Raw genomic sequence first — 11,199 nt, 5'->3', positions numbered from 1 at the left:
TGAACTTTTTGATGCCGTTCAGTTCTGAAGAAGAAGTGTCCTTTGGTTTACTGCTTCACATTGTTTGATAGCAGTCCATATAGTCCTGGTCCATATTATAAACCCTGCTGATTTAATGTCAGGACTCGTTTTCCTCCATCAAACTTGTTAATATGTAGTAAAATGTTTGGTAGAAAACATATTAAATAGATTTTTTTTTAAACCATGAGCAATTAAGAATAACAGGTATGCAACATAAGATATAGAGGTTTTGAATAAAAAAACAGCAATTAAATTGTCAATAATCCATTCAGCAGTCAGAGCTGTCTTTGATATTTTTTTATGAGACAGATGGAAACAAAAGCGAAGGCCAGTCATTGTGGGGGGGGGGGGACAAAAATAACTGTAGGTGGGAGGCTGCATATCATGCTCCTCAGTTATTTGGTAAGCTGTTTGCAAATTTATGATTCAGAAAAGTAGGCAGGCAAAGATCCCACAGAGAAGGTGGGCCATCTTGCTGTCTCTTTTAGCTCCTACTCAGAAAGTATGCTGCCACACGACTCCTTTAGTCCTACTGTGTTTGATTATTTTACCTTAAGCGGACATTTTCAACATTCCACCCTTTTGGCCAATCATTCCTTTCTTTAAAAACCTTAACACCTGTTCCTCACAGGGGGGGGGGGGCATACATCATTTGTTTATGAACTTACAGATACTCAAAGTAAATGTGAGCCTTTAATTTGTGGTTTATTTTGCCCTGTGTGCCTCCGAGCGAAGTAACCGGATATCAATCCCATTGAAAACCTGCAGGAAACAATGTGTTTGCCAGGTGGCTTGGGGAAAAACTCATTTATTTTGGGGTAAACATTAGCTAATAAGAGCAAATGACATGTTCTAGATATCATGATTACAGAGATGGATTTCTGGCACTCGTGTCTCAGTTTTGTTGTACCTCGCCCTAACCACACCTATCCCCCGTCAATGATTTTATGGTGGTTGTAAAGTGATACAGTGAGTGGTTTCACAATGACAATAACAAGCTGTAAAAGCCATTCCCAGTCTATCATTAGGGCTTCATTAAGTTTAAATGGCTTGACACCTACTACCCCTGTGTGTGTGTGGTGTGAGTATGTGACCGGGGGGGGGGGGGGGACATGTTATTTTTTGTGTGGATACACTTTTGAGTTTTAAATTACACCAATTAGAAGTTTGATCTGGATTTTGTACCAACCACAAAATGACATCAGTGCTATATGATGTAATCCCTCATGTCTGAGCATCTTGGGTTTCACATCGCAGACGTCTAGCTGTTCCTGTGGTCATTTTATGAACGATGCTGCATCGTTCAGCGTAATACTACAAGTAATAAGTTGGAGTATAGCAAGCCATGCAAGAACCAGCACATTTTCAAGCAAGAAGGCAGGAATGAGGCTGTTAGAAGGGATTGTTTAGTATTTTTGAACTAGTGTTGTATGAGGTACTTAAGCACAGTTAGTCTGTTAGCGTATGGAGATTGCGATCAGCGCAGTCACTATAAGGAGTTTGGGGGAGACGTCGCTGTAGCAGAAGTCATCTTTGTACTTACCAGAGTAACTGAACATGTTTTTTTCTCCACATATATAAATGCTTACCTTTTTAAAATTAAATATCTGTTAAAATGTACGCTAAATGTAGGATGTTTTCACTTCTTTAGTTGGCCGTCAGACAGCTGTTTATTTATGCCCTTTTTTTCAAGCGTATAGTTCGGCCATGTATTACTACGCCGACTCCCTTAGCTCAGAGTAGAGCTGTACCGCACCAGGACGATTTGGCGTAGGAACTATCCCTTTAAAGACCCAGTATCTGCTCAGTCTCTTGGCTTTCTCCCTTGTTCCTGAATGTTTTATCCATTTCCTTCTTATAATCGCTTGTTTCCTCCTTCCTCTATGCGTTCCTATAATCCATCATCAAAAAATAAAAAGTATTTATAGATTTTGTTTATGAAAATACACTGAAAAAACACTGAAAAAAGGATTACAAAAAAATAAGATAAAATAAAATAAACAACAAACACGGCGTACTCTACAATACAGGTTTCTATGTCAAATGTCAAACTGAAAATAAAAGTTATTTGAGATGGCAAGTAGGTCCCTTCAGAACTGAGATATAGTCAAGGAAAGGCTTCCATATTTGTTTAAACTTATTTGCTTTCCCTGAAATCTCATATCGAATGTTCTCCATGTACAGAACAGGAGAACACTAATGAGCCAGATGTCAAAACAGGGGGATATCTCTTTGTTCCAAACCTTAAGAATCATTTATTTTTTTCGCGATCACCATCCTACACTGGATCGACAGGGCTTTCTTATGACTTAAAGTCTGTAGTTGGCCGTTTCTGTGTTATAATTCATCCTTTTGACTCCTGGTTTTCCCATGTTGACTTTAGTTCTTACTTGCCGGTGAGAAAGGATTCTCAAAGCAGTGGTGGTGAGGGGGTGGGGGAGGGGTATTTCTCCAGAGGTGAGGGGGTCGATCACGAACAAATCGGTGCCGAGGTCAGAGGTGGACCGGAGAGCGCTCGTCCCTGTCACCGCTTCCATCTCAATGCCTCTCGTCACTCTCTGCATCATCCATATAGTTTTCCTCACTCCTCTCATCAATTCCCTGGAGTTTTTTTGGTTTGGCGCGTATGTGACAGCAGGAGCCTGAAAGGTTTGAGTGTGGGCCTCAGTCAAAGCACTCTGTCTGGTTGGATGCTTTAAGTTGTTGTTTGCAAGTCGTGGGGGACGACAAGGTTTAACACTGTTCATAAGCAGCCCATTTACTCCCTCCGTAATCATCATCACATGTGTTTTGCTTCTCCACTCCACCCCTTTACATTCCACCAGTTGTTCATGCACTCCCTCACTTCAGTCAATCCTCCATCAATACATATTTTACACCAAATCCTTCAAACAACCTTCGACTACATCCTTTTCCTTTTTGATAAAGTATAGTATAGATTTTCTCTCATCTGGTAGCTGCTTCTGGACTTAAGCAAACCCATGCTTCTTCACCCCCACTGTATCCTTCCTGAGGTAGAGAAGTGGAGGGAACAAATGGACTCTAATGGGAAGACGAACTATACACACACACACACACTCTCTCCCTCATCGACTACAGCAATACAAATGTTCCCCTCATTCTCTTCTCTGTCTCTCCACAGAGCATTCAGGCAGAACGGATTGCTATGTAAATGAACCGGTGAATAGGAGTGAATGGACCCGGCTTAAAGGCAGATTATGTTAAACTGCTTGTTAGTTTAAAGACTCGCTGAAGTGAACGGATGGGGATTAGCAGACGTGCCGCTGTGCCACGGAGGTGTTTCTTAAAAAATGAATTTAATTCCCCATGTCGGTTTGTGGCTTCACACATCAAATAAGGGGGATAAATGCCCTTTTAACGGAGAACCGCGGGAAACGGTATGGTGGGTCTTTTAAATCCGCTGGCTCAAATGTAAATCCCAGAATGAGAGATTGTTTTTGAATAATAAATCTGCAATCCCAATTTCAACCTTTGCACGTACTGGTAAGCAAAGAAGGAATCTTTTGTACACATTGAGCCTTTCAAAACGGTTACATGTGTAATTTTTAATTAGTTGGTCAAAAAGGTAAATTCATTTTAGCATTTTTCTAAAACCGTTGTGACACTCTGCCTATCTGAAAGCGAACTCCACTTACTTCAAAGTTTTTCAGAATAAAAGCGTCTGACATGCCAAGATCTCGTGTTATGACAGCCTGTCAAAGATGATGAGGGGAGCGAATGCTGAGTAGAGAGTATATATTGACCGCCAGTGTGAGACACATCATCTGAACGTATAAAAGGAAGCGCGAATACCATTAGCATGTATGAAAAACCGAAGCAGTCATGAAGAAAAGTGTGCTCTCTTGTCTGCTTTAATATTTTTGACCTAAACCAGAGATCTTGTTCCATTTCTATGTCCCTGGCGCTATGATCTGTCATCTTCTTCCCACTATTCTTTTCCCCTCCTTTTATCTGAACCCCCCCCCCCACTCTTCTTCCCAAAAGGTCACTGCCTCCATTGAGCATCTCAATCTCACAGAAATCTATCCCTCAAACCGCTTTAGACAACCATCATTCTTCTCTGATCTGGCCTTTTGTTTTTCCTGTCAGTTGCCTTTTACTCTTGTTTTTCTTTTTCTGTTTTACCACTCATCCTTCGCTTGTGACAGTCTCTGCCTCATTTATCAACGGCCCAGCATGGGGTTGACACTATAGTGTGTGTGTGTGTGTGTGTGTGTGTGTGTGTGTGTGTGTGTGTGTGTGTGTGTGTGTGTGTGTGTGTGTGTGTGTGTGTGTGTGTGTGTGTGTGTGTGTGTGTGTGTGTGTGTGTGTGTGTGTGTGTGTGTGTGTGTGTGTGTGTGTGTGTGTGTGTGTGTGTGTGTGTGTGTGTGTGTGTGTGTGTGTGTGTGTGTGTGTGTGTGTGTGTGTGTGTGTGTGTGTGTGTGCGTGTGTGCGTGACGGGCGGTGGCCTACAATACCCTTTAAAGTTACTGTTTCAATCTGCATATGATCCTGTCTTCCAGCAAATCACTACAGACATTCATTGCACTCTCTCTCACACACACACACACACACACACGCACACAGCTAGTGGGGATTGGGGGCAAATGCTGTCACAGTTTTTAAAAAGGCTTCCCGTGGTTAGACATGCTTGAAATGACATTCTGGTTCACTGGAGGCGGGGAGTAGGAAAAAGAGTGGAGGAGAGAAAGACAGGATCGGAGGGGGGAAGGCAGCTGGGTTTTGTGAGTTACAAAATGTTTTTAACAGATGCAAGAACGATAAAGGAGATGGTGTGATCTGGAAGGGGAGAGAAAAGTGGGAGGGCTGAAGAAATTAAACAAAAGATACATCCGACTTTCCAAAGACACACTTGATAACTTTCATTTATAATGTTTCAAAGGTTTTCCGATTTCCTAAAAAAGAAGCTTTTGCTTTCAAGTGTATTCTAATACAACATCTTGAGTGTATTAGATTTCTTCTTAGCACAGGTGGCGGCAAAAGAAAACTGGCAAATTGGATAATACTGTATATGCACCACAGACTGGAAGAGTCCTGTTGGGAGAGAGCATGCAAATAATAGATCATTATAGCTTACTTCACAATGATTTGACTGTTTATCCACCTGGCTTAATTGCCAACTTGTTAAGCATCACCAAAATACTCTTAGATATTTGATATTTAGGTATTAATTACCATTGTCAAAATGTTGACCAAAATATGGGGTTGCTTTGAAGCTATACTTAAAACCATTTCAAATATGAATTTCAAAACCTCATCATTTAAAGCTTTTCCGCACTACGCATAATTGATGGGAACGTGAGTTACTGTTTGTGTGGGAAAGGGGCTTCAGAGATTAGGGGATGACGGGACGGGAGACAGGGCAGGACCCGGGCAGATCTGTTTATTTATGAAGTGATTTCTCCTCTCATTGAGGAGCAAGGGAGCAAGGCTGCCTATTGTTTGTCACTTAGGAACGAGTGTGAGACAGAAGAGAAGCACAAAGAACAGCGTGGGCTACAAAGAGACCGATTCAAATGAAAAACAAAAAACTATTTCCCCCTGTATAACCTCAAAACTCAACATTGTGTGTCGGCGGAACAACATAGCGGCCTGTAATGATTTTTTGCTAAAAGCAAAGTGTTCTCGGCACACAGACAAAACAGTCTTCAGTAAATGCCTTACAGGCAACAGGATAGCTCTGAAAAGGAAATGGTCTATTAGAGCGTCCCAACCCATTTATTTATTAGTATAAAAGCTCCAGGCCGGGGTGATGTAATCTCTAACAGCCCCTTTAAAGGTGTCTGGGCCAGCTCCCAGATTTGTTAAGAGCACACCGCTGTGTTGGGAGAGATGTTTTTTCTGGAATCCAGGTGTTCCGTTTTTAAATTAAGAAGTTGTTATTTCTTATATTTAGCATTAACTCCTGTCTTCACAAAAATCAAGAAAGGAAAAAGCCTGTTTGACTGGTGCTCCCAATGGAGAGACTGAGGACAGTTTGGCTCAAAAAGCAAGCAGAAGGACACGTTAAGTACCCTACAAATTTGTCCCTTCTCGTCAAAACAAACAATTGAAATCCACTCTGTTTTAGTACACATAAAGTAGGCCCTTGCTTGTTATTACTTTGCCACTTGGGCTGCTCGTGAGGGTATGTTAAAGGTAGTTCTCTACAGGGTGAATAATGGTGGCCTTTACCCCACAGTTTGGCTATGCATACGTACACATTTCACTTCCTACTGTCATAACGAAAAGAAAGACACATTTTTTTTCTGTGATGTTTAAAAAGAGGTCGTCAATTTAGTTGTTTGTCATGTTTTGCTTGAACTTGTTCTGTTATAATGTACTTTTTAGTGCTACTCTATAATCTGCTACGCAGTAGTTGCTCAATTGTACCACTGCTCCAAAACACTGTCTTTGATAGCCTATGTTTAGCTTTAATTAATTATTCATTCCACTTCACCTTGTCCATAAAGAATCCCTGTAAAAATGAAATAAAAATGGAAACAGTTATCGCTGAATCGCACATATTCTGCTGCTTGTTTTCAATACCCTCCTCAACCTCCTTCTACTTTTTATTTCAGTAAATCCCATTTTGCTCCTGTCTGCTCCCTGCCCCCGTTTTCTTTCCACCCATGTCCTCCCTCCCTGTGTGTAGGTATGTGTGTGTGTGCGAGAATGGGTCACCCCCCCCCCCCCCCCCTTACTAGGCAAGTGAAGTAAACACCCCCTTTTTGCCCCTCTCTCTCTCTCTCTCTCTCTCTCTCTCTCTCTCTCTCTCTCTCTCTCTCTCCCTTTCTCTCAGCTGGGCTGCTACTGTCAGACGGGGTTGGAGGACAATCAACTGCAACTGCTGCTGCCGCTGCTGGTGTGTTTTGTGTGGTGTGGACTTTCTCACGTTGCGGTGGACACACACATACACACACACACATACAGGAGCTTGCATGCCTTGTACACCCAACCCCCCTCCTACCTCCCTCTCTCTCTTTCTCTCTCTCTCTGGCACATACACACACTCACTTGGAGGGAGAGGAGGCAGTGAGTAAGCTTGGGATCCTGTCGTGCGGTGTGTATTGAAGAGAGGAGTGGAGCGCGGGGCAGACTCTACCATGCCAGTGCAGGGAGAAAGGCTGAAGCGCTGTCCCTCTGTGTGCCTCTGGAGCCGGAGTCCTCTGCTGTGGCTTCTTGGACTGTTTTCTCTTTACGCACAACAAGCACACGGTGAGTTGCTGCAAAACTTCCCATACTCGCTGTATTGCTGCCCCCAACAATGTTGCTGTCTTTACTTTGCTCTGCTCTGAAAGTTGCCCAGACTCATGGGAAATGTTAGATTTCTTTTATTTTTGCACTTAAGTTGAGAGTTCTCTTGTCCTCACTGCAAAGAGGAATTGGTGTTTCACATCTTGGATCTTTTTGTGGACATGTGTGTTACTTTGATGCTGATATCTGTGCTCTGCATTGGAGCGTCCGTGTAGTCTGTAGGCAACTTGTGATGACAGGCAGATTTTTAGAGATCAGCTCAAACTGTAGCAACTGATCTAGACATGTTCCTAAACAGAAGTAATGCTTTTTGGTTGTTCATCATCAGGGAATCGTGTGCTATAATGTTTCGTGTTGAACATTGTGGTATTTGCAGCTCAGAAAACTTTTACTTTCTTTTTTAATTTGATTTGATCATTTGTCAAATGATATGTATTTTGGTGGGTGCAGCGCAGTTTGGTTTGTTTTTCAGTTAAATTGATAATACCAATTTTTTAGGACAAGAATTCATAAACGGTTAGAGATTTCAACATCGTATCAAAATGGAAAATCACTCTTCAATCCCTTGAAGATAACCTGTAAGGAAGCACTACACAACAAGTATGTATTGTCAGTTGAGGAGATTTAATTGATTGATTATCCGATCCACTTGGTCATTTTTACACTTTCATTTGGAAGTTCTAAAGTTGCTCTGACATTCAGTTTGCATATCTTCACTCACAATGTGTTTGCTGTTTTTCTTGAAGACAGACGGAGATTTATTGTCATGCACGCACCACATTGTAACTGTTAGCTGCTTCAGCCCGCTTTGTCTGTGACCATGTTTGGTATCTGAAGTGTGATTGGCGAGGTGTTTGGACAGAGAACTTGTCAGATTTATTGCTCTGTTATGTTTAGTGTCATCATGCGTGTGTCATTGAGGCTTTTCCCCCTTTCGCTTATATAGGTTTACCCTGGCACAGAAGCTCTGTAGATTATCTTGGCAAAAAGAAAATTGTGTTAAGTTGTCCTGGAATACAAGCTTTGAGTTGTAGTGCCTGTGCATTTTTTTCTTTTCTGTCTTTATTATTGTTCTATTTAAAGTGGTTGGAGATTGTTTCAGCTGAGCATGCTGACATTAAGCCAGCAGTGGCTCATACCTCAGAGTGTGCTGTGCCGAGGTCGTCCTGCATGTCATCCCCCCTCTCTCTCTCGTCCATCTTTCCTGTCATTGTCACCGGTTGAGTTGGGCTTTCCTATAGGGGGTCCATGCTGTGTTGCCCTTTTCTTTGGGGTTTTTCTATTCTTTCTTTGCTTGCAGGTGGTGTTTTTAATAATTTAAAGCCAAACCTGGGAAGGAATGATTGTCTTTGAGAATGCTATGAACTTTTAAGCACGGACCCAAAACATATAGATATTTCCAGAGTGTTTGAGATTTAGGGCAACAGCTGCTAAAGAAGAAGACATATGAGAATCATGACATAAAGTTGGACCTCGACCAATATGTCTTTCATCCTATTTGTGTTGCACTCATTTCATTTAATATGTATTCTTATTCAGTTTATATTATATTAGAAAAAAGTATATTTGCCCCCCCCCCCCCCACACACACACCCATCTTTATGCTTAAAAAGTTTAAAATGTCTCATACTCTTTGTATTGCTGCAACTGCTGAAAATGGGACACCCATATGATCTCCTTAGTGCACTGTTTGGGATTTGGTGTCAGGTGTTTAGTTGTAATGTTTCAATCCATTTAAATGTAAGAGATGAACATATAGTGCATAATGTTATTTTTGAGCTTTGAATTTGAAAAACAACCCGCTTGAGTGGTGTCATTTCATCTCTCTGCTTAAAATGCCATTCTGTCGTCAAAGTTGAATCCGGTGTGCTTAAGCGATTTCCACATAGGTGAAAAATATATTCAAATAGCCCGAGGCCGGTTACCAACAGCCTCTTTCATTGGTTGACAGACAGATGATTGATTGGACTTGCAACAGCTCATTCATTGGTTGACACACAGATGATAGATCACCCTGGCAATAGATTCAGGCTGTGACTCAACAGGCATATATTTATTTTATGATAAACTGTGTGAAGAAAAAAGAGATGGAGCAGGTAGAGAGAGGTTCTTATTTATCGCTCTATCTGTGCCTCACTTTCTCTTACTCCGTATACTTTCCTGGCTATAAAACAGCACATGGTTGCTTGGTAGAGCGTTTGGGAAGTCTAGACTTGGGACAGCTTTTATTTCCTTGTGCTATAGCCACAGGTGAACTGGAGTAATCACAGGTAAACAGCTACAGGGTTGTCTAGGCCATTGTCTGCATCACACAAATGAAGGACAGTGTGTGTGTGTGTGTTAATCTTCAAGGAGAAATGAGATAATAGGGAATGTGCGCACAATTCCGCACACTTTATAACACACACACCCACACACACGTGCAGATCTCCTGTGACCTTCCACCTACGCCAGGCTGCAGCCTTCAATGTGAGTTTCTGGGAGGTGCAGAGAGAGAGAGAGCGTGATAGCTTACATTTCATTGTCCTTGGTGGAAAATAAGCACGACTGTATCAGTTTTCACAGTCAAAGCTCTGCCAGTTGCTTTGCTTTTGTCACTGTCCGCTAATGAGTCTTTGTTGCTCCCTCCGCAAGAATTTCAGGTTTTTTGTTTTAAAAGAAGAATAGAAGAACTCCTACCACCAGGTTTTCCCAGCCAAAAAAAGGATCACTCCGCTGCACATGTTGTTGTGTGACAGTGTGTTCTCCAAGAAACTATGAGAATGTGCCATAGCACGTTTCAACCTCCTAATTTTCACTGATCAGTTTATAGTTTATAGTTATTAGTCATGAAGTTATTGGCAAAAATCAGTTGTGGCTTTATCCTTCTTCTGAGTGAAACTGAGCCCCCTGCTTGGTGATTTCAGGTTTTCAGTGAGTCCATGTTTTCTCTCACACATTGACTGAAAAACCGTGATCCCAGGGTGTAAAAGATACCAAATGCAGACTTTTTGAAATTGAGTGCTCTGGTGTCACTAGGCTGTATACAGGTAATGAACAAAACAGACAACGCTATAAAATTGAGGCATCGCATCACTTGAAAAGCGTTCAGTTTTACTCTATTCAGGGAACCAAACGGAGGATGATGCATAGGGGGTAATTCAGCACTCGGGAAGTCCCTGGCAAAACTATCATCCTCATGAAAGGCTGAGTACCGCATTTTAAAATAAAAAGCAGTTTTAAGAAAAAGAGAGGGAGAGGGTGTGAGAGCTGACTCCCAGTACCAAGCTGCAGTTAGGTGTAGCATTCTGTTCCTCAAAGCTTCCTGACAGACAGGATGTGTTGAGTTCCCTCACTTGAAACTGAATCTATTCATTAGAACCAGTGATCTGCTGCCTGTAAAGCTGATACACAGAGCTAAGGTGTTGCTGCCGGTTGTTGAAAACTTGACAAAAATTGTTGGTGTCCTTATGTGAACCCATACCTTTTAGATATAGACTTTTTATTTGGTCTTGTATGACATGTTTACTTTTTTGTTATCTAAAATTTGCCATTGGGAGTGTTTGAACATGTGTGTGTGTCACAAGAAGGGAACCAAAAGGCCAATGTGTTGGCAGGAGGTGAGGATATAGTGGTTCAATGACAAAGTAATGACATATAAATGAGTCCCTTATATGCCATTCTTCACTCAGCTCATATGCTGAGGGGGAAAAAAGTGATCTTGATATGACCTTTGGAAGGTGGAAGGTAAAGGAGAGTCAAGAGAGTTTGGGTCTGAGCAGTATTACATCCTGTAATGGATCCAGATCCTGTGACTTCTATCCCAGTCAGATTACCGGTCTGGCCCTGACTTCTTAAGACACAGCTGGAGCAAGGGAAGTTGTGTCTGTGTGTGTGTGTGTGTGTGTCTGTGTGTGTGTGTGTGTGTGTGTGTGTGTGTGC

The 11,199-nt window shown here is 41.9% G+C and overlaps 1 protein-coding gene across 1 annotated transcript in view; it reads left to right on the top strand.

Moving 5' to 3' along the window:
- The first annotated feature begins 6,887 nt into the window (after positions 1-6,887).
- The window catches only part of bmpr1ba (bone morphogenetic protein receptor, type IBa), a 21,958-nt gene continuing 17,646 nt past the window's right edge, over positions 6,888-11,199 (top strand). The window contains exon 1 of the mRNA XM_080040576.1: positions 6,888-7,239. Coding sequence (XP_079896702.1) covers positions 7,128-7,239 — 112 coding nt within the window. The 5' untranslated portion in view covers positions 6,888-7,127. The remainder of the gene's footprint in view (positions 7,240-11,199) is intronic.

The sequence above is a fragment of the Ammodytes marinus genome (genome assembly GCF_949987685.1).
Source record: "Ammodytes marinus genome assembly, chromosome: 2".
NCBI classification, from domain to species: domain Eukaryota; kingdom Metazoa; phylum Chordata; class Actinopteri; order Uranoscopiformes; family Ammodytidae; genus Ammodytes; species Ammodytes marinus.
Note: the sequence above shows the minus strand (reverse complement) of the source record. Positions and strands in the feature narration are given on the sequence as shown.